Genomic DNA, 27,612 nt, shown 5'->3' with positions numbered 1-27,612 from the left:
ATAATTGTGTTGCTGATTTTGTCTCACTAATCTTTTATGTTTTGCAGACTGGAGTTGTTTGCTTGGTCGTCGCACTTTGCAGTCCCTTAGCCGGCACCTGAAGGACACTTGCAGAATGTGTGGTATTTCTGCAGCTGATTCTCCAAGTATCCTTAGTGCTTGTTTGGTTGCTATGGAACCACAAGGATCATTTGTGATAATGCCTGGTAAGAATAGTTTATGGAATGTACAGTTTGTCAGTGATAAGTTTCAATTTGTAAGGGATGCATCATGTATTTATGAGATGATCTAGTATTACAACTTGCTAAAGAAAATGAGCTGGACCTGTGTTCTATTTGGACATTTCAACTCTCCATTTGAACAGTGGCTCTTGGTGACAGAACATGTGATGTGCAAATTTAATAGTTTAACACCTTTTCTGATGGATGATTTTCAGATTGGGAGCTGTCCTTAAAGGGTCTGTTTTGGATCCGTTGATCTTTTGATTTATTTATTGTCATGTGTACTTTGTTACAAAATACAGTGAAAATTATTGTATAGTGTCGCCCCTCTCAAGTGCTAGCTTAAAACACAGAAAAATAAATAAAGTTCAACTTTATAGTCCTCCTTGTTAATTGCTCAGCCATGGGCCTGAAACGGCCAGCATGAGTCCCCTTTCCGTGCTGCCAGAGCAAGAGTTGCAACTTTTAAATTGTTATAGATTACCCAGACTTGGGTTTAGGGAACAGTACTAAAACATTTGTAATTGTAAATTTGGTGTAGGAAATTGTCTACATCTATCTGTATCACGATGGATCGTAAAATGGGCAGAGGTATGGCAGGGAAATCAGTATGGAGAAGTTATGCATTCATGCACTTTGGAAGGACTATTATGAAATGGCAGTATGCTATAAATGGCACAATTTTGAAAGGTTGTAGATCAGCAGAGAAGACATAGGTTCAATACAAGACTTTAGAAGTAGCAGAGAATGTTGATAAAGTGGTTTTAAAAGAAAATGGGTTACTTAGGCTTATCAATAGAGGCATAGAATATAATACTGCTTGGACTGCCATTAACGTGGCAATACAGTATTTATTGACATGGCCCAACAGTACCTTCTCAGGACAGCTAACAATGGGTGTTAATTGTAGCTTTGCCATCATCACCTCAATCTCAATGAAGAACAAAGAAATAGGGAGCAGTTTGGTGCATTCAAGGCCAGATATTAAAAGTGAAATGGGAAGAAGGCTTTATGATTAAACATATTTATACTTAACTGGGGCATCATACTAGTACATTTTGGTTGCGCTGGTGTTTTACTAAGTCTTGACTTCTCCTTTCAGTGTTATGATGAGAAGGTAACCAGAAAATTAAATCCCTATTTATTGCCTATATAGCCATTTAGGTTCTACCAGCAGCAAGAACTTTATTGGAGGGAGTACTGTTACAAAAATGAGATGATGTTATTGAGGGTAAAGATGCCTAAGCTCTCCAAAGTAGGCTGTTTGTTTACTACCGACCTCAATGTTTAATAGTTCTTTCCATGTAATTCTGTGTATGTTTGGTGATATCTGCTATTAGATTAATCAGTTTACATACCTAAAAAGTTGATCTCTCTCTCAACCTGTATACAAGACCTTCACTCCAAATTTGAAGATCCCAACAAATTCTCAAAAGTTAGGAGTGTTACTTTGTTAACTAGGCATGCTGATAATCTGTGTTACGTTATTGGTTAGAAGTGTTTTTCCTATATGAAGGATTGACTATATAGATAGAAAATGTTCTGTGTATTTTTGTTGTATAAACCTGTAATGTAAAATGCGGACATATTGTGGAATGGAACTCGAGCAACATTGGATGACAGGTCACTGTTGCTGGCTTCATATTTAGAGATACGGGGCATGGAACTGAAAGAGCTCAGGCAATGGGGTCATTATTATGTATAACAAAAACAAATACATTTGAGAAATGCTAGCATTATAGAGTGCCCTATTATGTTGTCTAAATACCTGAAGAGTGCTTCACAAATTAGTTTATGAAGTGCTGTTACTTTTGATGGAAGCAGTGACTTGAATGTCATCTTTTTCGTGGTTGAGGGAGAAATGTTAGGCAGGATGGTGGGAGAACTACATTTTTTTAAATAGTGCCACAGATTCTTTAGCATTGAAAAATTGTTGCCTTTGAATAGCAGAATAAGTGCATAAATTGGAACGTGTTAAATCTTTCTAGCTTTGGTAATTAACATCAGGGGTTCAGAGAATATTTCAACTCTTAATGAAGAATGGCCGTTGCAGATCTCTCCAAGCTATCAGCAAATCATATTTTGCAATTTTTTCCCCCAAAGCTGTGTGCTGTGTGAACCATGTGAGCCAATTAGCTCCTTCAAAGAATGCAGGTTCTTTTGAACTGGGTGCTTACATTCTGAAGTCATTGGAAAGAAGCTTTCTTTTCATACATTTACTCATTTGGTTTATTGTTGAGTAGTTAACAGAAAATCTTACTTTGAAATGTTGGTTTAAGACAAAACTTTCTTTTAAATCTTGCTGCAGATTCTGTGTCTGTTGGATCAGTGTTTGGTCGTGGCACATCACTCAACATGCAGACGTCGCAGCTGAGCACACCACAGGATACATCATGCACTCACATCCTGGTGTTTCCTACCTCTGCAATGGTGCAGGTGCCAACTGGGAGCTATGAAATAAACGTTGGTTAGTCATGTGTGTTGTCTATTGCCCTGGTATCAGTTGGATTCTTAACAGATGATGGGTTTTCAGTGTTTGAATTGGGGTGTAATCTTTTATTATTCTGTTTGAATTGTTGATTTATGGACTGTTCTCTAGCCCTGTCTAATGGTTGGTGGCTCAGCTGGTGCACCAATTCCTAATTCACCGATAAGTAGCTGATTATGGATTTAATTTGTTTCGTTTTGAATGGTTAGATTGATTAGTCCTGAAGCAGAAACCTCCTTCATGGCCTTTTCGATGTATGTTTTTTATTGATTGCTGCAATGGCTGCACAAGTTGATCAAATAACTTGCTCAGTTCTTCAGAGCAAGGAAGGCTCCAGGTTCAGTGTCTGATGCTTGCTAGCTTATTGCGGCTGTAATAATGGTAGGGGTGCTACATTTGGCTTCAATACTTCATTGTTTCTGGTGGATAGAAAACCAGAACTACATTTGGATTTGATGGCCCTGGGTTGTGAAGGAAGTTCAGCGAGGTTTCTTGCTTTGTGAATGCCAGGAGAAATGCACATATGAATACTTGGAGCAAATTATTTTCTGCTGTATTCGGTTGAAGTGTAAACTGATGGTCGCTCAAGGTGCGATATCACATTAGGAATGTCACCAAAACTCTCTGGTAGGTGATTTAAAAAATTAAGGCGAAATTTCAGCCATATTTAAAATCTCTAAACTCGAAATGATTAATGGCTCCCTCGAAACACCCTGAGGTAATGTAGGCTGTCCATCAAACTGTGCTGTAGCATAATACCTTGCTGATTAACAGTCTGCTATCGATCAGCAAAAATCTACACTTGCTTGGTTTCTATTATGTGTGACATGATTGGTAAAAGCACCATCTCTGGTGTTGAAACCTATGTGGATCTAAGATTTAGTTCTCTGTTCGAACAGAGTTTGCAATATTACCATTCGGCTTATAAGCCAAGGATGGGAAAATTCAACGAGTGTTCCAAATTTGGATATCTGCTGGATAGGATACTTTACCTGGTTAGAATCGTAGAATTTTACAGTACAGGAGGAGGTCATTCAAGCCATTGCCTCTGTACCGGCTCCCAAAAGAGCTACACAGCTAATCTTATTCTCCAGCTCTATCTCTGTTGCCCTCTAAATTCGTCTCTTTCAAATATGTATCTCTTTTGAAACCTCTGATGGAACCTGGCTCCACCACTCTCCCAGGCAGCACATTCCAAATTCTAACAACTCTGAGGAAGGAAGTTTCTCCTCGTCTCCTTCCTAGCTGTCTTGCTATCTGTCTTGAAATTGTGACCCTTACTTACTGACATACCAACTAGTGGAAATAGAATATCCTCCTTTATCCTGTCAAAATTGTTCATAGCTTTGCACACCTCAATAAGATTGCGTCTTAATCTTCTCTGTTCCAAGGAAAATAAACTCAATTTCTTTAATCTTTCCTTGTATCTAAAATGCTTCATTCCTGGTATAATTCCTAGTAAATCTCTCTTGCACTGTCTCCAGGGCTTTAACATTCTTCCTTAAATACAATGTCCAGAACACACTACTCCAAACATGGTCTCTGTCTGACAGTTTGTAGAGGTGCAGCAATACTTCTTTTATACTGTATGCCCCTATTTATAAATTCAAGGATCCTATAAGTAGTTTTAACTTCACTGGCCAGCTTCAGACAATTATGCACTTTGAAGTCTGAGGTCCCTCTACTCCTCCTGTACTCCCCTCAGAGTTGTATCATTGAGTCTCTCCATGTTTCTTCACCCAAAATGCATTACCTAATATTTCTTTGCATTGGAATTTGCCAGATTTTGGAGTACTGTGTACAGTTTTGGTTGCCCTGCTGTAGGAAAGATGTTATTGAATTGGAGAGGATGCAGAAACGATTTGCAAGGATATTACCAAGACTGGAGGGTTTGAGTTATAAAGAGAGAGTGGACAGGCTGGGATCTCTTTCACTGGAGCATAGGAGTTTGAGGGAGTGACCTTCTGTAGAGGTTTATCAAATCATATAAGGCTTAGATAAGGCAAATAGCAAAAGTCTTTTCCTTAGGATAGGGGACCTCAAAACTAGAGGGCATAATTTTAATGTGAGAGGAGAAGGATTTACATGGAACCTGAGGGGCAACTTTTTCACATGGGGTGGTTTGTATGTGGAATGAGGAATTGGTAGATGCAGGTCCAGTTACAACATTTAAAATGCATTTCGACAGGTACAGGAATAAGGAAGGGTTTAAGAGGGATGTGGGCCAAACACAGGCAAATGGGACTAGTTCAGTTTGGAAAACTTGGTTGGCATGAACAAGTTGGACCGAAGGATCTATTTCTGTGCTGTATGACTGTGACTCAATGTCAGCCTATTTGACCAACTTGTCAGTGTTCCTCTGAAGTCGCTCAGCGTCATCCTCACAATTCACTGTTCTCCCTGGCTTAGTGTCCTCTGCAAATTAGAGATTTTGCCCTCAATACCCATCTCCAAATCTTTTATATAAATTAGAAAAAGCAAGGGTCCCAACATCAATCTCTGGGGAGCACTACTTTCATCTCATAGCTCCAGTCTGAGAATGTACGTACATTCCGTTCCCTATCTTTTAGCCAACTTCTAATCCAAGCTGCAAAGGACCCATCAGACCCAAACGTTTCTAATTTGCTAACTAACCTGCCATGTGGCACCGTACCAATGCTTTCTGAAGGTCCAAATATACAACATCCCTTACCCGCTGCCGGTGTCACCTCATCAAAATTAAATTTGTCAGACACGACCTGCCTTTGAGAACGCCATGTTGATTATTTAGTATTAGCTTATTTTTCTCTGTGTATATTTATCTTATCCTGTATTATAGCCTCCATCAGATTTCCCTCTATTAATATCAAGCTGACAGGTCTGTAGTTTCCTGGGTGTGTAACCTTTGCTCCTTTCTTAAATAGTGTCACGTTTGCGATCTTCCAGTTCCCCAAACTAATCCTATCGTCAGAGTGGCCTGGAAAAATTCTGTTAATGACTATGCAGTTTGCTCCCTTACCTCTCGGCAATCTAGAATGCATCCCATTGCGGCCTGGTGACTTCTTTACCCGGGTTCTGCAGGCTTTTTAGCATCTTGTCTTTATCACTTCACTGCTTAGTTGCTCAACACCCAAGCTTTCAACTTGTTGATTAACCTTTTCATAATTGATGGACACATATGAAGAATGGTTATTAATGGAGAGTTACTGTGAGATTTGAGTGGTTTGTGGGGTGTTTAGGCTAGGGGAGGGAAAGATGTGAACTTATGCACCAGGATAATTTGGGAGGGGCAGGAACTAATTCCTCACGTTAGTCTGCATCGGAGTTCTCTAACCTTTTTGAGTGGAGGGTTTGTATTTTACTTTTTTCCCCCCTCAGTCACAGGGAAGATGATGCATTGACAGGTAATGGGGCAGTGATGATGATTACTGCTGGTGTGACGGGTTACATGGGTGTGTTGAGTGTTGACAGGCCCATAAGATGTGTGAGTGAGGGAGTTAGTGATACTGATTCTTTCCCCTCTCTGTCTCTCTCTTCCCTGGTTTGGGGGGGTGATAGCCACTTTCTGAACTGTTCCACTCCTGTTCATGCTCCTTGTCTTATCGCTAACTTGGTTCCAGCAGCACAGACCTGACTTCCTTGCTTGCTGAGCACATTTAACTATCTGTTATTGGAAACAGGTGGTGAGGAATACTTGGAGATTGATATTTGATGTTGGAACATTGATTTGAACTATTATAGAGACCTCCTGCTGGTCATAACTAAGTAGGGACTGAACTTTACACTAGTCCATCAGTCTTCCAATGTACGACTTTAATTGGCCTGTGCTGAATGAAGGAGTGTTGTGTTAAGTTTCTACTAACTGAAGAACTTTCACTATAGAGTTGTTTACTGGAATGGGTAATGCAGAAAAAGTGCTGGTCATTTATAAGTTGTTTTGAAACTTGTGCTCTATTCTTATCTAACTTGCTTTGAATTGATTTGCAGAGGAAATGGGAATCTTTGAATTACTGGACCCAGATGATGATCTCATAATCAACTTGCCAGCATCTCCATCTACATCTCCGGTACATTCACCAGGCTCTCATTACCCACATGGTGGTGACACAGGCAAGGTGAGGCCATTGTATTATCACATTTGTTTCTCCTTTACAAAATTTTTGTTCAATGTCTCTGTAAATCACTGGGTACAGAGGAGAAGACTACTTGGTACATTTTAGTTCATTCATGAAAACTCTGCCAGTAATATCCATCATTACTGAAAGATTTCCATGGTTTTGCTGTATTGTGTTCTGCCTGGAAGATCTTTTCTTACACCTTTTGAGAAAAGAATTGCATCTTGGTATCAATCTTAAATTAGTGTGTTAGTCTGACTCTGTCCCTTTTTGATACTGTCGTGGTATTAATAATATGAACTGTTTTCATGCATTGCATCTTTTGGGCATCTTTCAGTTGCTTCCCATTTCTGTTTTCCTCCCTTTTCTCAGTATTCCATGTTTGCTAGGGTTCCATAATGTGTTCTGACATTTAGTAATTGGTATAGAATGCCATCAGAACATGGCAACAGCTGCCAAACTCCAGTGTGATTAAATTGCTTCAGGCAAAGTTTCTGCTAACCAGAGACCTGTGGGCTCAAATATGTTAACAAGGAAGTGGTGGGCATCTGCCAAGAATTAAACTTTCACTCTCTTGCACAGGCCTTCTACTGCAAAGTTCATATACTGTCAAGTATTGATTCTTAAGAAAATTGATTTTTTGCACTATATTTAATACTCTTACGTGCTTCTTCCTTATGTATCATTTTTCATGAAAAAAAAGTGAAATTCTTACAGCTTATATCTCCAGTGCTTTTAACTACTTGTGCAGTTTTCATACTGTGGGATTTTTTGTTTTGTTTTCTTTTTGAAAGAAACATTGTGTGGAGAATGATGTTGTGACAGGTGTGAAAATATTGCAGTTACCTGTCAGCTATCTTTTTGCTTCCATTCTCGCCATCATTACATCACAATTCATAATGCTTTCAGGTGTGATGCATTAAATGGCTAGGAGAGAGGTTAAGTGGAGTAATGTCTGTAGAGAAATTCTGCAGAAGACAATGGCTAGTGCATAGTGTAACTGTAAAATTCTAAATTTGTGCCGGTTATGCTGATTTTTCTGGTAACATCTTACTCCTCCATTTGCTGCGCTGTCTGGTTGTAGTGTGCGATTTAAAAAAAAAAAAAATCGTTCAGCAGGTGTGGAGTTTGCTGGCTGGGCCCTTGAGAAGGTGATGGTGGTGGTGAGCCACCATTGGTGTAGGTGGGCCCACAGTGCTGTTAGGGGAGGGAGTTCTAACAAACTAGTACCATCTGCTGTGAATTATTAGAGCTAATTTGTTGCTTTTGCTTTTTCAGGGTCAGTGCACCGACCGACAAGAATCTCATGATGAAGTCACCATTTTGCAGCAGCCCCTGGCACTGGGATACTTTGTCTCGACAGCTAAGGCTGGGCCGCTTCCTGATTGGTTTTGGTCAGCCTGCCCTCAAGCACAGAACCAATGTCCACTTTTTCTCAAGGTAAACCAAGCCACTTATTGAATTTTTTTTCTGCAATCTTGGTGAGCTTCAAAATTATTCTGGATTTTGGAGTGAATTGCCATTAAACTTGTTGATAGTTTATGAATACATGATAAATGGTAGGATCCTGGGTAGTACAGAGGATCAGAGGAACCTTGGTGTGCATGGATCTTTGAAGGTAAGAGGACAGGTGGAGAGTGTGGTTAAGAACGCATATGGGATACTTACCTTTACTAGTCAAGTGCAAGATCTGTGAGGTTATGATGGAGCTGTAGCATGTTGGTTAGGCCACGGTTGGAGTAGTGTGTGCAGTTCTGGTCACAGTATTACAGGAAGGATGTGATTGCATTGCAGAGGGTGCAGAGAAAATTCATCAGGCAATTGCCTGGTTTAGAGTGTTTCAGTTCTGAAGAGAGACTACATAGGCTAGGGTTGTTTTCTGTGGAGCAGAGAAGGTTGAGGGAGGACCTGCTTAATGTGTACAGAATTACGAAGGGCATAGATAGGGTCGATAGAAATCAACTTTACCCCTCAGTTGAGGGGAAAGGAGCAGAAGGTTTAGAGGGTTTGTAAAGAGATTTTGTTTTCATCTAGAGGGTGATGTGTTTCTGGAAATTCCTGCCTGAAAGAAGTACAAGCCTTTGGAACATTTAGAAGTACTTAGATGGACACTTGAAATGCCATAGCATAGAAGGCTATGGGCAAGTGTTGGGAAATGGGATTTGGTAAATGTAGATAATCGCTTGATGACTAGCACGCACAGGATGAGCTGAAGGTTCATCCCTGTACTGTAATATTCTAACTCTGGTTGCTGCTTATTGTAGAAGAAACAGCTATTCTCCAATCTTGATTGATGCTCCTGGTTAATAAAATATGTATTTCAGCCCTTGTCACTAGATTACCAGGAGCATGTTTCTCTTAGAGTAAAGCTTCTGCTGTTAAGCAAATAGTGTTCCTCATAATTGTAATTAAGTCTCTTTACCCCAGCTTACATTTTGTGTTTATTCAATACTTTAGTGCAAAATCCAAGTTCACTGGGGTGAAGAATGGTGAGTGAGCAGAGATGCTTGGCTGGTACCATAAGTTATGTTAAAATCCTCCCAAATGGAAGGACCAGACAGTGATCTCTTATTTTGGAATGGACAGAGAACATGAGATTTTACCCACTGCTTCTGTACTCCCTCCTGAAGTTTCTTGAGGAGTGAAAACGATGGAAGTTGAACTCGGATGTTTTTCATTCAGGGATTTCAGCAAAGGAGAAACAATAAGGGGCTCTTGTGGTTCAGTGGTAGTGTCCCTGCCCCTGGACTGAGAGACCCAGCGTTCAAGTCCCACCAGCTCTAGAGGTATACAATGACATCTCTGAACAGGTTGATTAGAAAAATATTACATTTTTTAAAAAAAGGAGAAACAATATGCCTGTCCTGACTAATATATTCTTAAGGTAAAGGTTGATGGTGGGGGTATTAACCTCGAGTTGGAATCTTTTTAAGTTCATAAAGTATTCTGATTAAATTTCAAGTAACTAACTACAGGACAAATGTTGAAACCTAAAAGATTTTGTTGCATTTATTAGTGTGGTGACTTCAGGAATCGTAGGCTGTAATTTTGTGTGTAATGTGGTTGTGCTGTACTAGTGACGATTGCTACCATCTAGTGGCAAGTGTGACAGTAACATACTGAGCTGGACCATGTATAATTTACTTGAGTTTTAATTTCTTCTTGGTTTCTAGGCCTCGTTGCACCTCCACGTGCCTTCAGTGCATTCGGATGAGTTGCTTCATAGCAAGCACTCCCACCCACTTGATTCAAACCAGACCTCTGATGTGCTCAGGTATAAGATGCTGCATTATTCTGCAATTACGTTTGAAGTAATTTTGGAAGACTTAGTGTGCATTTAGTGTGTATTTCTCAATCTATAGAATTGTTGAGCACTTTCATCATTAGAATTCTCCCCCACCCCCAAAAGTTTGCCGTTTAAAGATTTTATCCTTTGTGAAGATAAAATAACCTGACCGTACAGTTGGAGATAACCCTTTCTCCTGTGGGTTGTGTAAGGAGGGAAGCATTTGGGAATCACACAAAAGTGCTTGAAGATAGTGAATGATGTGCAGTGAGTGGCACTGATTGGATGTTAAACCAAGATCCCCATTTATATTTGTACAAAGCACCTTTTGAAGACAAGCTGCAAGTTTTCAATAGCCTTTCGATCAATGTTATACCTCTATTCAGCACCCAGCAACATCTGGCCAGCCATTTATGCTATTGTAGTTCAAGAGGATGTTCGTACAGAATGGCTGGCACTTGTAAAACACTGTGCTTTAACTGTATGTTCAGAAACTGTTTTTAGAGGTAGCCTTGCAGATAATTTCTGTTTGAATTTGCTGCTTTGCACTTTTGCTTCATCAGATTAATAGGAATGCTGATTTATTATTATTTGTGATGTGTGGTGAAGTGCAGAGAAATTTTTACAATTCCTGTAGAGATAATCACAGTTTTTAAAAAGGAATTTAAGCTTCCAATTAATAGTTGAAAGATGACATAACAAGATCTCAAGATCTTTAACAAGCAAAGTAAGTGCAAAGAGTATTTAGTTAGTGTTGACAACTGTACTTCAAACTATTGAATGAAATTTTCCTCCTTTCCAATCCGGTCAAAAATTTGCACTTTGTAATTTGTGTGAACATCTGGCCCTAAGATAGTGACAGTGGGACCAGTGCACATTGATATTTAGCTTGCAAGGGTTTATATCTCTCTTTCTTGCCCAGTCTGGTAATTTTTAATCATAACCCTGTCTTTAATGGTGGTAAATTTTCCTGGAGATTCTCCCTTTCTCTCAAACGGCACGGTGGCTCAGTGATTAGCATGCTGCCTTACAGCACCAGGGAGCTGGGTTCGATTCTAACCTTGGGCGACTGTGTGCAGTTTGCACGTTCTCCCCATGTCTGCATATGTTTCTCTTGCGTGCTCCGGTTTCCTCCCATAGTCCAGAGATGTGCAGGTTAAGTAGATTGGCCATACTAAATTGCCTGTAGTGTTCAGAGATGTGTAGGTTAGGTGTATTACCAATGGGAAAATGCAGGAATAGGGTAGGGGGACGGATCTGGATGGGATGCTCTTCGGAGGGTCGGTGTGGACTTGTTGGGCCGAATAGCCTGTCCTCTCACTGGGGATTCTGTGAAGCAAGGTGACTTATTTCCAATCCACCTGTATTTGAGTAGGACCTTTCACCTGCATTATGCGTGGTGAGCTAAGAAGATTTTTGACTTACAACTGCTCTCTCTCTCTCTCGAATGTTGATGGACTGCCTGTGCCTTAGAAACACTTACCCTTCAAAACACATCTCCAACAATATGAGTCACAAGGACTTTTTATTCAGGTAGAAGTGCCTCTAGTTATTCTTGAGACCACAGCTGTCTCTATCTTGGAAGTAAATGGACAGTTTAAACCATAACAGTTTACTACCTGACACTTTCAACATTGTCCTGGATCTTTGGGGTTTAGCAGAGCGACTGGTGTAAAGGCAGATCCTTCTGCAACTTTCCAATGAACAGCCTAAGTCTCCCTTTAATCTTTAACAGCCATGGCTTCCAGGCCAGTTGTTACACAGGTGCACAGCAGGTCATATGACCCACTTCATTTTAGCATAAATTAATAGCCCGAAAACGCATCAAAAGTTTTGCTTTTGTAACAGCATAAAGAACTTGCACACGTAGAACTTGTACATGCTTATTTTTGATTTGACATTTTCTGTAAGTGTTTCTGTTTCAAATTGTGAACTTCCTTTGAACTCTAGGTTTGTTCTAGAACAATACAATGCTCTTTCTTGGCTGACCTGTGACCCTGCCACCCAGGACCGCCGCTCCTGCCTCCCTGTTCATTTTGTGGTGCTGACGCAGCTGTACAACTTCATCACAAGCATGTTGTAAACCTCGCAAGAGAACTGAGGGATTCAGGAATACTCGAAAAAGGGATATCGTTTGAGAGGGTCATCAAGAGCAGGAATTGGTAGGAAGAGAAGCATGCATTACTCATGGAGAACTGGAGGGATTCTTGGAATTGGGTCTGAATGACCCCAGGATGTCCCCCCCCCCCCCACCCCCATTAATTGCCTGGTGGGTTTTAAAGCCACAGGCAGTTTATCCAAAAATGCCTGCATCTTAATTTATTGTAAGTTTTTAAATGTTGTATAAATTGTCTTATATTTTGTATTTTTTTTAATTTTTCACGAAGGTCTATACTGCCTTCAGGCTTTAAAGCATTTGTTGTACTAAAATATCTATAATCGTCTTAAAAGTTTGCAGTAGGTTGCTATAAAGTCGGGGAGGGAGAGCAGCAAATATCTATTGGCTCAATGTACATTTTAGTAGGGGTGGGGTTAGTGTTAACCATACATTGTGTGTGGTAAAAATGCAGCGAAGCTGTGGATGCAGAGTACTTGTACAGTAAATATGTTCACTGTGTTTATATAACTGAAAAGTACATCTTATGGCATTTCTTATCATGCATTTGAAGCCAGCGCTAAAATGGGAAGGGTTGGGGAGGGGTGGGGGGTTGGAAATGGGACTGCAGAGGAGGGCTGCTCTGGTCAAGGTCAGTCCCAATGACCTGCCTATTTGTACATAAAAGAAGTCAGTAACTTTAATTTGTTACTACTGTATAAAAAAGAAAAATTGTGCAGAATGGTAACTAAATTTTGTAGCAGAATTTTTTTCCAAAATTGAATCAATGCAATGCAGGTGTGTTGGTCTGTTGTAGTGTTAAGGTTTCTAGGCCCAGACTCTTACCATTGTCCGAACTTAATGATGGCTTCAGTGAATGGACCACTTTACAGAACCAGGCACCACAATGCTGAGAAAGTCACAACAGTGTTCCTTCTCAGTTTTCTCACCCCTCTTGACTATTTTCTATTGTAATTTCATAATTACCACACCTGATGTCTTTTGCTATAAAACTCCATAGCTGTCTGACTTATTAAATGTTCTTTTCATTGCTCATTAATCTCTCTGTACAGTTATAGACCTCTATTAACATTGGAACATTGAAAATTGCTTCAGCACTCAATTGTGGGTAACTTGTATTAAGATACAGGTCTTTGAGGAAGAGTATTTTTTTTTTTTTTTTGAGAAGAGAAACTAGTAGATTCTGAAGGTTTGCTTATTAAATCTATCCTTGCATCATTTTATTTCCCCCCAGCCCGTCATGTTCCACTCTGAGCTTTACTGCACGGTGCCTTTTCTCTTAATGGCCTAGTATTTTCAAGTATGCCTGAAGTAAAATGTGTGTTTTGATAAAATGATTCTCAGGTTCTAACTAAATGGCATAAGTAGTTAGAAGCTAAAGGGTGCATTATTTTAGAAAGTGAAATTATACCCATCAGTTAAGAAACATTCATTTGCAATAGGATTTGGAAGAAATATCAATAGAGTTGAATCATGACATTTTATTATTAGTTCATATCCTCTTGTGGTGTTGCAGATTTTGCAGTAAACCTGTTCAGAGATAGTATTACACACCTCTGGAGCAGGTGGGACTTGAATCCAGGCTTCTAGGCTCAATGGAGACACTACCAAGCGGTACAAGAGACCCCACCCCATGCATCAACACCAGTTGTAGGATAGCAAAGACTAATTGGGCAAGGTCATGTAAATTCACTCCTGATTTTGAAGTCTCTCGGTCTGTATTTTCAAAATATTGCTATTATGAGTTTGTCTATCTACATGAAACTGTCTGTTAAACCATGCCGGGCTGTAATTATACCCTTTTGCCTGTGATGGTATAATTCTTCTACTTTGAGAGAGATTTGATTGCAGCCTGACAAATTTGCATAGACAGTTTCCCTTCTAAATATGAATGTAAGATCAAAGTTCCTAGGAAGTGTGTGCAGATGGATTTCTAGTATTGTCCTGTGTATGTGAGTATAACACCAGTATTATTGTGCAGTTATCATAACAAAAAGTACTAGAACTGCTAATAGTATTTAAGCCTTGACAAAAGTGAGACCGGACCAATTTTGAATTGAAAGTATCTTAAAAGAAATTCTTAAAATCTCCTAAATTTAGAAATTTCCAGCATCCATGAACCTTCATATTAGATCATCTCTTCAATGATGGTTCCTTGCAAAAATATGCACAAGTTTCATCTAAAAGAGGTCTTAATCAAATTTTCTATAATATAATAATTTTATAAGTACACTTGCAAATAAATAAAGTTTTCAGGGAGTGATGGGTGCCTCAGATCACTTGTCCAGTTGTTTTCAATTTGATAACTTCAGGAAATTTTGCCAAATTTCATTGAAACCTGTTCAAATTTGTTTTCTTGCATTTTTTTCAGAAGACAGGCTTGATGAGAGAACCTCTGTAATATCTGCAAATATTTTATTACAGCAGTAACTCCTTAAAACCCTGATCAGCTCTACTCTATAATGTTCACTCCTTTGGAAAAGATAAGTTGTGCAAGAACACTAAAGCAAGATCCAACACTGTAAGCCATATGTGTACTAACGTAAAGGCTTTAATACAAATGCTAAATTTAGAAGCGCCTTAATTGTTTAACTGTATATGTAATTGCTATTAATTTGCTGAAAATATTTTTAGGGAGGAAGTCGAAAGCTTTTTTCAAGTAACAGAAATTGCACTGAATCTTAAATACTATTTAAAACAACTCAAAATGGCTAATACTGTCATGAAAACATTTGGGCTGTTTCTTGAACCGAAGGCACTTTTGTTAAAACTGTTGAACACCTGACTCCCAGCCTTGAACAAGGTCTTGAGTCATCAGTTTCGTAAATTTTCCTACATCTTTTGCCTGATTTGTGAATTTTCTTGTTACTGGATGAAGTCCCTTGCAGGATCAAATTATTCACTTTTAAGTCTCTCCAAAGCCAGATGAAAGCATGAGTGAACCAGCTTGCATCATTTGTAAAAATTGTTTAGTCTATCAGCCCCTTGTGTTGGGGTGTGATTTGTAGGAAATTTGGAGCACACTTAGGTGTTTTCTTTTGCTATAAGAGGGAGATAATAAAGATGTTGGGGATACTAAAACTATAATTGGACATGTGCTGTATTTTTGCTCCCACTGAAGTCCCATCTACTGCATTATTCTTGATGCATTAAATTGAATACTTATGATTCAAATGACCTTTAAAATATGTGGCACACTGGTTAGTATTGCTGCCCCTCAGTTCCAGTCTTGGGTGTCTGTCTATGGGAGTTTTCACCGTTCCCCTGTGTCTGCGTGGGTTTTCTCCGGTTTCTTCCCACAGTCCAAAATGTGCAGGTTAGGTGGATTGGCTATGCTAAATTGCCTCGTAGTGTATGCAGGCTAGGTGAATTAGCCAAGGGAAATGTGGGGTAAAGGGGATATGGGTCTGGGTTGGGTGCTCTTTGGAGGGTCAGTGCAGACTAGATGGACCGAATAGCCTTTGTCTGCACTGTAGGGATTCTATGCCTCATGCTGTTGTGGAATTGTTATTTTTTGGCTGGGGGATGTCTAATACAACTCAGCCAATCTGAAAATTTGCAAGTTGAAAGGACACTGCACTGGCTGTGTTTCTTTTTAGTTTACTCGCTCATGGAATGTGGCTGGACCAGCATTTGTTGCCCATCCCTGATTTCCCTTCAGAAGGTGAGCTGCCTTTTTGAACCACTGCAGTCTATTTGGTGTAGATAGATCCACAATGCCATTAGGGAGGGAGTTCCATGTTTGTGGCCTGGCAACACTGCATGAATGGCAATATTCTTTCAAGTCAGAATGGTGAGTAGCTTGGAAGGCTACAGCTGGTGGTGTTCCCATGTATCTGGTGCTCTTGGCCTTCCAGATGGTGGTGGTTGAGAGTTTGAAAGGTGCTGTCTGTGGAACCTTGGTGAATTTTTGCAGTGCATCTTGTAGATAGTACACTACTGCTACTGAACGTTGCTTGTGAAGGAAGTGAATGCTTGTGGAAATAGCTCCAATATTGGGATAGCAGCTATAGACTTATCAGTGGTAATCTCATTTCTTAACTTTCCCTGTAGTTTATTTGTACTTTATCGAAATCCCTGTTAAATGCTGCAGGGTCATTGTCTTCCATATTGTTGAAATATAGAGCAGAATATACACTAGTACCATAAATGTATTTGTAACAGACAGTGTTTAGCTTTTTGTAAAACGTATACAGTGGTTACCTAGTTCATTTAATCTGGATATTTAAGCACAAAATTCCAGGATTTTTGAAAAACTGCAGTAGCTGCACATTTTATTTCTAAAAGTAATGTCAGAAAGCTATTAGCAGATTAAATAAAATTATTTGGTGGTCTTTCTTCCCCATCGTGCACCTGCCAACATATTTATTTTCAAGTTTTAAGTCCCCAGTCCATTAGTTGAGAAAGGGAAGTGGATGCACAGTTGTTGAAGAACTATTAAGAGGTGAGCGCTCTATGTACTTTCACTTGTCATGGGTTTCTTCACCTCAGGTATTATTAAGAATTGGGTGTCTGCTATTTCACATTCATGAAGATGACTTCTACAGTATGATACTTTGATACATCTATTGTAAACCCAGCGTCTGCAGTTTTGTTTAACCTCATTACTGATATCCTGTGATTAACACGTTTCCACTTATCCTATTAGTTTCAATGTTTGCTTTGTAGTTTCCCATGATATAATTTTTATTGTAAAACTTGCCTAATTTTAAAATTTAAATTGTTGTAGCGCAACAAAAAATTTGGCTTCTTTTGCTGTCAAATTTCACTTTCCCTAGTTGTATAATTACTTTTGGAGACCAGTGCTGGCAGCTGAATGGTGAAATTTATTTGCATTAATATTTACAGTAATTGCAATTACCACTTAATCTTCTTCTACACATTGCCACCTAAATAATCATTTATCTGTATTCATTCTTGACAGCTAACCCCTATGCATGACCTTGTGGTTAATAGTAGTTTTAAATAACTAGGTGATTATATAGAGGTCTTTTATTCATTCATGGGGTGTGGGTGTTACATACTGTTGAGGTCCTGCCTTGAATTGCTGCAATACTTGATGTGTAAGCATATCCACTGTGCTGTTGGGGAGGGAGTTTTAGTATTTTTAACTGGGATGGAATGACATTTAATTTCCAAGCCAAGATGGTGTTGGAGGGAAATTTGCAACTGTTACTGCTCCCATAGTTCTGTTGCCACGGTCCAAGTGGTAGAGGTCACAGGTTTGGAAGGTGCCGTTGAACTAGCCTTTGAGTTCTGTCAAAGTGCAGCTTTTCCACTGTTACCCACAATTTATTGCTAAAGGTAGCTTTTAAGTATAGGGGAAGAGTCATTTAATTGGACTGTCCTATAATATGAATGTTAATCAAAAATGCCTGAAAACTGATGCTTTTCCTGAGTTTCACAGCATTTGGTCTTCCTATCTGTAGCATGTTTTTTTTTGATTTCCTGGTCATGTTGATGCCAGGATCTGAAAGTGGTCCATTTCATGTGCAAACACTAGTAATCCCAGTACTTTAATAATGCATTGCTTAAACATTTTTGTCTTATTTAAATTTCATAATTTAATCTTTTGTCAAAATATTTATAGATTGAGCTGAAATTGCAGTAGATTTAAAAAACTCCTTAAATTTTATTAATTGTTGAATTTTACAGAGTTGATGCCTTGCTTATTTTTTAAAAAAAAAAGAAAAAATATTGGGAGAACATGCCATGTTTTGCTGAACAGTTGGTTGCCTGTAACAACTGGGCAAGCAGTGATGAGACCCCAGCTGTGGTGAGGATGGGTCCACTTCTTTCCCCCCCTCTTTACGTGTCCTACTTTGGTATAAAACATCCTGCTTGTAAAGCTGCAGTTGTGGTTCAAGAGTCTTTCAACAAATTATGAACAAATTTTAGTCTGGAGATCGTGGCAAACACTAAAAGCTACATACAGTCCAAAAAAAAAATTATGGTTGAATTGTTAAAAAGGTTTATACTTTTTAAACATTTCCAGATGAAAATAAATAATTTATTCATAATATTGGTGTGGCCCTGTTTTTATTTCTCTACTGCACATTAATGAACAACTGCAACATCATAATGTTGCTGTGACTTCTGGGACTATTATCTGACTGGAACTATACTGTGAATTGATCAGCTGAAAATCTTTAATTGAAAGAATAGCAGTCACGGCTCATTCAAGGATGTTAAACATTTAAAATGGAGCAGTAATTTCAATTGTAGAGATAGTTGTGAAATTATTCGTACAGTTCCTCCGGTGTATAGATTCTATTGTCCTTTATTTGAAAATTGTTATGTCTTAGTTGAACCTGGAGACCATAATGAGGATGCTTCCTGTGGACTCTACATTTGACACCTCTAATAACGCCAGTTTAAATTAAATATTTTTGAAATTTCAATACTAAAACATGCATTAAACCAGTTGATTTAGTTGCTGAATAAATCCCAAACTCCTGTTTCTGCCTTAAAACTGGCTGGGGGAGTCTGTGTGCAAATGTGAGAATCTTCACTTGGAATATTAAAATTGACCACAGTTAACTGGCACGTTTGAAACTTTATTAAATATTTTCTTACAAGTTTCACTTGACCTCTGCTTTAAGCAACAGTTATAAAGTTAAGACCATCTAAAAATACTATGCACAGCTTCACCATAGTTCTATTCACTCTCACTTGTGTATTTTCTTTATTTGTGCTTCAGATCAATAGCAGTCAAGATCAACTGCTTTCCTGTTAGCTTACACAACAGATTAAGAACAGCCAACAAAGTCTGTGATAGTGTCAGTTGACACTATGCAAGAATAAGCAAATAACATTGTACGTAGTGATAGCAACAGATGCATATGGCAGTGATCTATTAACATCAAGCTACAGAGAACAACAGAAATTGAAAACACAGCGTTAAGGCATGTAAAGACTAAAAATAGCAACACAAGGGAAAAAGGGAAGAACTCACATTAGGAATAGCATGAGTGGGGTGGGGTGGGGGGCAGGGTTGTAGCTAAGAGCCAATACACTACCAATTGCTACTGTGCCATAGAGTCCAATGGACTTTTCCTGAAAGGAGTGGCACATTGGTACCACAACTTTTGAATCCAGCCCAAATAACCTGTACCAATTTTAGGAGTTAAAAGTTAGAAGATGCAGAAAAGCAACTGCAAAATTCTGCAATAGGGGGATCTGGGTGTCCTTGCACATGAATCACAAAGGCAGCATACAGGAACAAGGGAAGCCATGATCTTATTGAGTAGCAGAGTCATCTTTAAAGGAAGAATGGCCTATTGTTGCTCCTATTTCTTCAATATATAAATTACACTGCTACCAAAATATGTCAAACCCCTGAGCTTCCTTCTGGTATGAAACAAATGCATATTATTATGAAAAGTTTAAAAACTTTACAGCTGGAAAATGATTACTTCCATGTCCTTTGAGTACTGTAGATAAAGATTAGCTTGAGGCAAATGAAAGAATTAATTGTCATTTCAGATTCACAGTTTAACTTTATGGTCATTGTATAAGCAGGGATTCTTTAAGAACTAGAATAATCTGCGGTTTGGTCAGAAAATTAGTCAACTATATAAAATTCTTTTGAAAATGTACATTGGTGTTTCCGTGGAGACACATCAAACCTGCTACCCTATGTGAAGTTAGTCACATTTTAATGTTACTGCAGTCTGTTTCAGTCACCAAGATGTGTACAAAGCATACCTCAATACATCGGATTCTGATCCAATGTTGTAGTTTCAACTGCCTCAAAACCAACTTGTCACCACAGTCTGGTGGTACCATGTGTGAGATGGTACAATGGCTTTTATATTTGACATGCATCTTTCTCAATTTTGTTGCTAAACTCCAACAACAGCTGTGTTTATTATCTCCAGAAATGTTGCTTCAACACGCTGGCATAGAAGCACATCCGGGTCCAAACACTCGGGTACAGTTGTCTCGCTCTTTTTAGTCTTTTCCAGACCTGCACTGCAGTTGCGGTCAGGAGGAGTTACTTCTGTCTTCTCCTTTAGATATTTGAGACCTGTGTAAAATGTGTCAAATTTTCCATAAAGTAAATAATAAAAGTGAACCTACTAAAATTCTCAGGAATGTATTGGTTAAGGAACAAGAAATACGCCAGTCAGCCTGCTTTGCCATTCAATAAGATCATGGTTAACTTTTCACCCCTTGGTAATCAAATCTACCTAGAGTTATAAAATCATATAGCACGGAAACAACCCTTTGGTCCAAATAGTCTAAACTGAACATAATTCCAAACTAAACTTAGTCCCACCTTCCTGCTCTTCCCTCCAAGCCTTTCCTATTCTTGTACTTATCCAAAGGTCTTTTAAATGTTGTAACTGTACCCACATCTACCACTTCCTCAAAGTTCATTCCACATGCGAACCACCCTGTGTAAAAGATGTGCCCTCTTGTCTTGAAATCTCCCATTTCCAAGGGAAAAGACAACTACCATTAACTCTATTGCTACCCCTTATGATTTTGTAAACTTCTTAGGGTCACCTTTCTACCTCCGACACTCTTGAAAAAGGTCTCAGCCTATCCAGCCTCTCTTTAATAACTCAAACTTCCAAACCCACCAACATCCTGGTAAATCTCTTTTGATTGCTCTCCTGCTTAATAATCTTGCTTTAACCAGAACTGGATCCAGTATTCCAGAAGAGGCCTCAACACTATTTCCCAACTCCTAATGAAGGCAAGCATGCCAAACACCTTTTAAACCACCCTGTCTATATGTGACGCAAATTTCAAAGAAATATGTACTGGAACCCCGAGGTTCCTCTGTTCTACAACACGACCCAAGGCCCCACCATTAATTGTATAAGCCTTACCCTTGTTTGTTGTATCAAAATGCAATACATCTCACTTATCCAGATTAAACTCCATCTGCCATTTTTCAGCACCTTGACCATTTGATCAAGATCCCTTTGTAATCTTAGAAAACCTCCTTCACTGCCTACGCCACCAATTTTGGTGCCGTTCGCAAACTTACTAACCATGCCGTATATATTCTCATCCATATCATTTATATAGATGATAAACAAAAGACCCAAAACTGATCCCTATGGAACATCACTGGTGACAGGCCTCCACTGTGAAAAGCAACCCTCCTTGTTGAAGGCTTCAGTAAAAGTCCAAGTAAACCATGTCTGCTGCTCTAACCTTGTCAATCTTTTTGGTAACTTGCTCAAAAACTCAAATCAAGTTTGTGAGACCCTATTTTCCTTGTTGAAAACCATGCCAACTCTCCCTAATAATTTCTGCCTCTCTAAATGTGCATAAATCCTATCCTAAAATCAATAACAATTTACCCACAACAGAAGTCAGATTCACAGATTTATAATTCCCGAGTTTCTCCTTACATACTAAGTTCCCTGAACATTAGCCTGTTTGCTAGGCTAGTGACATTACCACTACACCAGCACCTCCCCTTAATAAATATTTTCAGTGGCACAAGGGTCAATAACCTGAGGAGACAGATTTAAGAAGATTTACAATTGAACTGTGACACGAGAGAAATGTCTTTACACATTGAGTTTGAGAGACCTGGAATGCTCTGACCGAAAGCAGCAGATTTGGTATACCGTTCAAAAGATAATTCAATAGCTATTTGAAGGGACCGGAAAGACTTCAGTCTTAAAAATATTTAAGTATTCTGCATCCATTGCCTTTTGAGGAAGGGAATCACAAAGAGACTCAATCCTCAAAAAAAAATCTCATCTGTCTTAAATGGATGAGCCCTAGTTCTAGATTCTCCCATAAGAGGAAACATCCTTTCCTTATCCACTCAGTTAAGTCACCTCCAACAAACTTTAAAGGATACTACCCTATCTTTTCCTCTTAAGGCAATCTGTTCATTCCATGTATTAGTCAGTAAACCTTCTGTGAACTGCTTCAAAAGCATTAACATCATTCTGTAAGTATGGTGACTAGTACTGTACATGGTATTCCAGATGCAGTCTTACCAGTGCCCTATATAACTGAAGTATAACCTCCCTACTCTTGCTTTCCACTCCCCCTGCAGTAAACCATAACATTCTATTAGTTTTCCTGATTACTTGCTTGAACCTGCATATTAACCTTGCACTAGGACAGTCAGATCTCTCTGCATTCCTCTCATCAGTTATGTGATATGCTTTGTTTTTATTCTTTCTGCCAAAATGGACAATTTCCCACATTATACTCTAATTGCCAGACTTTGGCCATTCATTTAACCTATCTATATACCTTTGTAAGATAATATCCTCTTCAAAACTTATTTTCCTACCTATCTTTGTGCCATCATTGTGTCCAGATTACAATGCCATTGGTCAAAACCAATTAATGAAGTTACATATGGTTTTGGAGTAGATTTGTAGCTCGGATTGTGGGTGTTGTGGTTGGTTGGTTGGCTCGCCGAGCTGGTTTGTTGTTCCACAGAAGTTTCATTACTTTGCTGGGTAGCATCATCAGTGCAGCCTCCGCTTCATTGGACGCTGCACTGATGATGTTACCCAGTAGGGTAATGAAACATCTGCGGATCCACAAACCAGCTCAGTGAGCCAACCAACCACAGTGAAGTTACACATTTCAAGAAAGCATCTCAGTTACATTATACTACAATGTACTGAACCAAGGCTGAATGAAGGGTTCACTGGTTTGCATAAAGCTGGAGGTAGGCTTGCTCACTAGATAGCTACATACCCTCGTTTCAAGGTTTAAAGCACGTCCCTCCAGTATGTCATGTGTGTTATTAAGGAAGGTTCTATCCTAGCCTGACATGAGTCATTAACCAGAAATGCAACATGAATTTACTGATTTTTGTTTCCAGTTCCAAACCTAAAGATGCTGCTCTCAACTAACTATACTGAACAAGGGCTGGTCATTTGGCCAATAATAGATGCAATTGTGTGGGGTAGCAGGTGCATATAAACTTTTTTTACTCAAATCTAGAGTCAATAAACATTATTTTTAATCAATTAACTCTCAAATACTTACGTTTAATGATGGGGTCAATATCCTGTGCCTGAGTAGCAACATGCGAGGCACACACTTGTCCAGTCTGGATTAGTAATGAGGTTACATCGTCATATAATGGAGGAAAGGCTCGACAGAAAGAAACCAAACAGGGCAATGTAGGCATGAAGAAAGCAAACCGCTTAGCCTGGGTCAACACTACACGGAAAAAAAAGTGAATATTGTTTTAAAGTTCATTTGTTATGGAGACTGAAGTTTTACTTTGCAAATAGTAATCAAAAACTTTCCAATCTCTTTCTCCATCACTGACTTAATAAATACAAGATCACTAATTTGTGTTCCTCGAAACCCTACTAAAGTTCAATGATCTCATGCAATCACTATCTATAATATCCAGGTGTTTAATACACTCTTGCATTTTTTCCAAAAATGCATAATTGTAGAACTTATTACCTTCACCAGTTTTCACTATCCTTTTAAAAATCCAAACCTATGGAATCCCAATTTGGATTTTTACAGAGGAAATCAAATTTATTAAAAACCTCACCTGTTTGCTTAAACCATGGTAGTACCAAAGAACAACAGTGATTTCTTGGTGGCTTTATACACTGTTTCAAACTTGGATATTTTAAGAGATTTAATCTCTTTTTCAGTTTTTGATTTTAATTCGTGCTTGCTGTAAAATAACTGCAAATAAGGACAAAAGAACCAGGCGTAGTCAATTCAATCCCTTGAGCCTGCTCCGTTAATGTGATCATGGTTGACATCTTAGCCTCAATTCCACTTAACTGCCTGCTCCCCATAACCCTTTAAACTGTAACTAATTAAAAATTTGTTCCATCTCAAATTTATTCAGTGTCTTGGCACCATTGTTCTCTGGTGTAGCAAATTCCATAAATACTTAAGCCTTTGGAAAAAGTAATTCCCCTTCATCCCTGTTTTAATCTGCCACCCCTTAGCCTAAAGCTATGACGTCTCCAGATTGCCCAAATTGTGGAAAGATCCTGCCTATGTCCACTTTTTCAATCCCCTCTGGCATCTTGTGTCTCAGTTAGATCTCCTCTCATCTTTCAAAACACCAGCGAGTACACGCCTGAACTGCTCAATCCCTCGTCATAAGACGAGCCTAGAATTAGGTGTGAATCTTAACTGCCTCCAATGCATTTACATAGTTCCTTAAGTAAAGAGACCAAACTGTGTGCAGAATTTCAGATACAGTCTCACTAATGCCTTATACAGTTGCAAGAAGATTTTCCTACTTTAATATCCTATTCCTTTAGTGATAAATGTTAAAATTGTATCTGCATCATTACTTGTTGTACCCGAATACTAACATTCTGAGATTCCAAGGGCATCTAGATCTCTGCACCGAAGCATTTTGAACTTTCTCTCCATTTAGATAATGAGTTCTGTTTTTATTCTTCTGACTAAAATGGATAATCTTACACTTATCCACTTTAAACTCTATCTGCCAAGTTTTGGCTTATCCACTCAACTTATCCATATCCATTTGTAGATTTATTTCTTCACTGCAACTTACTTTTCCACCTATTTTAGTGTCATCTGCAAATTTGACTATAGCATATTCTAATTTTTTTTATTCATCCAAAGGATGAGGCCATCGCTGGGTAGGCCAGCAATAATTGCCCATCCCTAATTGTCCAGAGGGCAGTTAAGAGTCAACCACATTGCTGTGGGTCTGGAGTCCCATGTAGGCTAGACCGGGTAAGGATGGCAGTTTCCCTTCCTATAGGACATGAAAAACCCATCTGGTTTACTACTCACAATCGACAATGGATTCATGGTCATCACTAGATTCTTAATTCCAGATATTTATTGCCGTGGCAGGATTCGAACCCGGTTCCCCAGAACATTATCTGGGTCTCTGGATCAACAGCCCAGTGATAATACCACTAGGCCATCGCCTCCTCCTAAATCTATCCCTGCATCCAAGACATTAATACAATTGTGAATAGTTGGGACCCTCAGAACCAGAATCCTGTGGCGCTTACAGCTTGCCAACCAGAAAAAGACCCAGTTAGCCCAACTCTGCTCTCTATTGGTTAGCCAATCCTCTATTCAAGAGAATACATTACCCCTAACCCTGTGTGATCTTCCCTTGTGCATTAACCTTTTATGTACAACCTTATTAAAATGCTTTCTGGAAATTGAGATATACTATGTCTACAGAACCCCTGTGAGTTACTTTGCTCGTTACATCTTCAAAAAACTCTAGTAAATTAGTCAAATACAATTTACCCCTAATAAAACCAGTTGACTCTTATAGGTTGTGTTTTGACTTTCCAAATGTCCCATTATTTGTTATTAACGGATTCCAACAAATTTCCAACAACAGATGTTGAACTAACTCGTCTTTCCTACTTTTTGAATTGGGGTGTTATATTAGCATTTTTCTAATCCACTGGAACCTTATTCTGGAATATTATAACTAATGCATCCACTATGCTGCTGCTATTTCCTTTAAGACCCCAAGATATAGGCCATCAGGCACTGGAAACTTGTCTGCCTTTAATCCCAATAGTTTGTTCAGTACTTTTACCCAAGTAATGGTCATCGTGTTAAGTTCCTTCTTTTCTATAATGTTTGCATTACCTGTGATAATTGGGATAGTTTCAATGTCCTCCATCATGAAAACTCAGGCAAAATATTGATTCAGTGTTTCTGCCATTTCGATAGCCCCCATTATTAACTACACAGCCTTGTCCGCTAAGGGACCAACATTTATTTTTGCTGTGCACTTCTTTCTTGTATACTTAGAGAAGCTTTTGTTATTCATTTTATATTTTGTGCGAGTTTTCTTTCAAAATTTACCTCTCTTTTTGTTACTTTTTTTTTTAGGAACCTTTTATTCGTCTTACCCTCCAACCTGCCAATGACTTTTGCATTATGGTGTGCCGTAGTTTTTGACTTTATGTTGCCTTTAACTTCCTTGCTTAGCCACGCGTCCTTTCCAAACCCCACCCTGTCTCGAAGTCTTTATTCCTCTCTGGAATGTACTTTAGTTGTAAGGGATCGCCTTAGATGACCGGTATCTTTTCTCTGTTTTAGAGTAGTGACTCAGGGGTTAAAAGGTATTTACCCTTTTAAGAAGGGTTGGAGCAAAGTAGATCTTTTACTGAATGAAAAACAAGCTCATTCTCATAAAAACTTGGTCTATGATGCATTTTACGCTAGAATTAAAGCAAAGGATGGTTTAATGTCTTACCAGCAATTGAGGACCTCACCTGTGAGTACTGTTCCCATGACATTGATGGACAAGCGGGCTACACTGAGAGATTTGGGCAGTGCATACTGGATACACAAGTGGGCCAAAAGCTGAATGGCAAATATCTAAATAGAGATGCGATTTATTAGAATTTTTAGAACTAATTATTTTCAAAAATTCTTGACCTCAACTTAAAACTTCTAGGTTGAGATCAAGATGTATTTTAGGTTGGGGAGAGGGTGCACTTTATGCAGGTATTGGACACGATGAGTACAAATTAAAAATGTGGTGAAAACTCAATATGCAGAATCAGATCAATTCTCTTATGTCTGAAAATAGAAAATATCAATTATTCTGATGAAGATGGATTATTTTCCATAATGAAGTTTTAATGAAGTTAACAATGGTCTAGTAATTTTATCATATCGATTTACAGACTGGTCAGAAGTGCATTTAAAGATAGAGTCAGTCATACAGCATGGAAACAGACCCTTTGGCCCAACATGCCCATGCCAACCTAGTCCCATTTGCCACATTTAGCCCATATCCCTCCAAGCCTTTCCTATCCATGTACCTGTTCTAATGTCTTTTAAATGTTGTAACTTCAATGTTGTAATGTACCTGCCTCTACCACTTCCTCTGACAGCTCATTCCATATACGCACCACCTTCTGTGAAAATGTTGCCCCCTTAGATCCGTTTTAAATCCTTCCCCTCTCACCTATGCCCTCTAGTTTTGGACTCCCCTATCCTGGGGAAAAGACCTTGGCTATTCACCTTATCTATGCCCCTCATGATTTGATAAACCTTCATAAGTTCATCCCTCAGCCTTGCACACTCCGAAGGAAAAATATCTCAACATATCCAGCCTCACTTATAACTCAGTCTTGGTAATATCCTTGTAAAATCTTTTTGCACCCTTTCCAATTTAATAACATCCTTCCTATAGCAGGGTGACCAGAATTGTATGCAGTACTCCAAACATGGCCTTACTGATGCCTCGTACAGTTGTAACCTGATGTCCTAACTCCTGTACTTAATGCTCTGACTAAAGAACATAAGTGCCAATGCCTTCATCACCTTGTCTACCTGTGACACCACTTTCAAGGAACTACGTACCTGCACCCCTAGGTCCCTCTGTTTGACTAAACTTCTCGGGTCCTACCATTAACTGTGTAAGTCCTGCCCTTGTTTGTCTTCATTTATCTAAATTAAGC

At 38.9% G+C, this 27,612-nt stretch overlaps 2 protein-coding genes across 11 annotated transcripts in view; one reads left to right on the top strand and one right to left on the bottom strand.

The window, feature by feature from the left end:
* Positions 1-18,225, top strand: part of med13a (mediator complex subunit 13a) — a 208,567-nt gene extending 190,342 nt beyond the window's left edge. For all 5 annotated transcript variants that reach the window (XM_048612425.1, XM_048612423.1, XM_048612424.1 and 2 more), the window contains 6 exons: positions 48-206; positions 2,530-2,688; positions 6,676-6,803; positions 8,082-8,243; positions 9,977-10,077; positions 12,040-18,225. In XM_048612425.1, coding sequence (XP_048468382.1) covers positions 48-206; positions 2,530-2,688; positions 6,676-6,803; positions 8,082-8,243; positions 9,977-10,077; positions 12,040-12,172 — 842 coding nt within the window. In that variant the 3' untranslated portion in view covers positions 12,173-18,225. The remainder of the gene's footprint in view (positions 1-47; positions 207-2,529; positions 2,689-6,675; positions 6,804-8,081; positions 8,244-9,976; positions 10,078-12,039) is intronic.
* A 516-nt stretch (positions 18,226-18,741) lies between these two features.
* Positions 18,742-27,612, bottom strand: part of ints2 (integrator complex subunit 2) — a 55,681-nt gene continuing 46,810 nt past the window's right edge. For all 6 annotated transcript variants that reach the window (XM_048612431.1, XM_048612428.1, XM_048612430.1 and 3 more), the window contains exons 23-25: positions 26,416-26,521; positions 23,192-23,368; positions 18,742-20,234 (exon numbers count right to left, since the gene is read on the bottom strand). In XM_048612431.1, the coding sequence (XP_048468388.1) occupies positions 20,050-20,234; positions 23,192-23,368; positions 26,416-26,521 (468 nt within the window). In that variant the 3' untranslated portion in view covers positions 18,742-20,049. The remainder of the gene's footprint in view (positions 20,235-23,191; positions 23,369-26,415; positions 26,522-27,612) is intronic.

The sequence above is a fragment of the Rhincodon typus genome, chromosome 26, assembly GCF_021869965.1.
Source record: "Rhincodon typus isolate 14 chromosome 26, sRhiTyp1.1, whole genome shotgun sequence".
Taxonomy (NCBI): domain Eukaryota; kingdom Metazoa; phylum Chordata; class Chondrichthyes; order Orectolobiformes; family Rhincodontidae; genus Rhincodon; species Rhincodon typus.
This window is presented reverse-complemented; position numbering and strand designations above follow the sequence as displayed.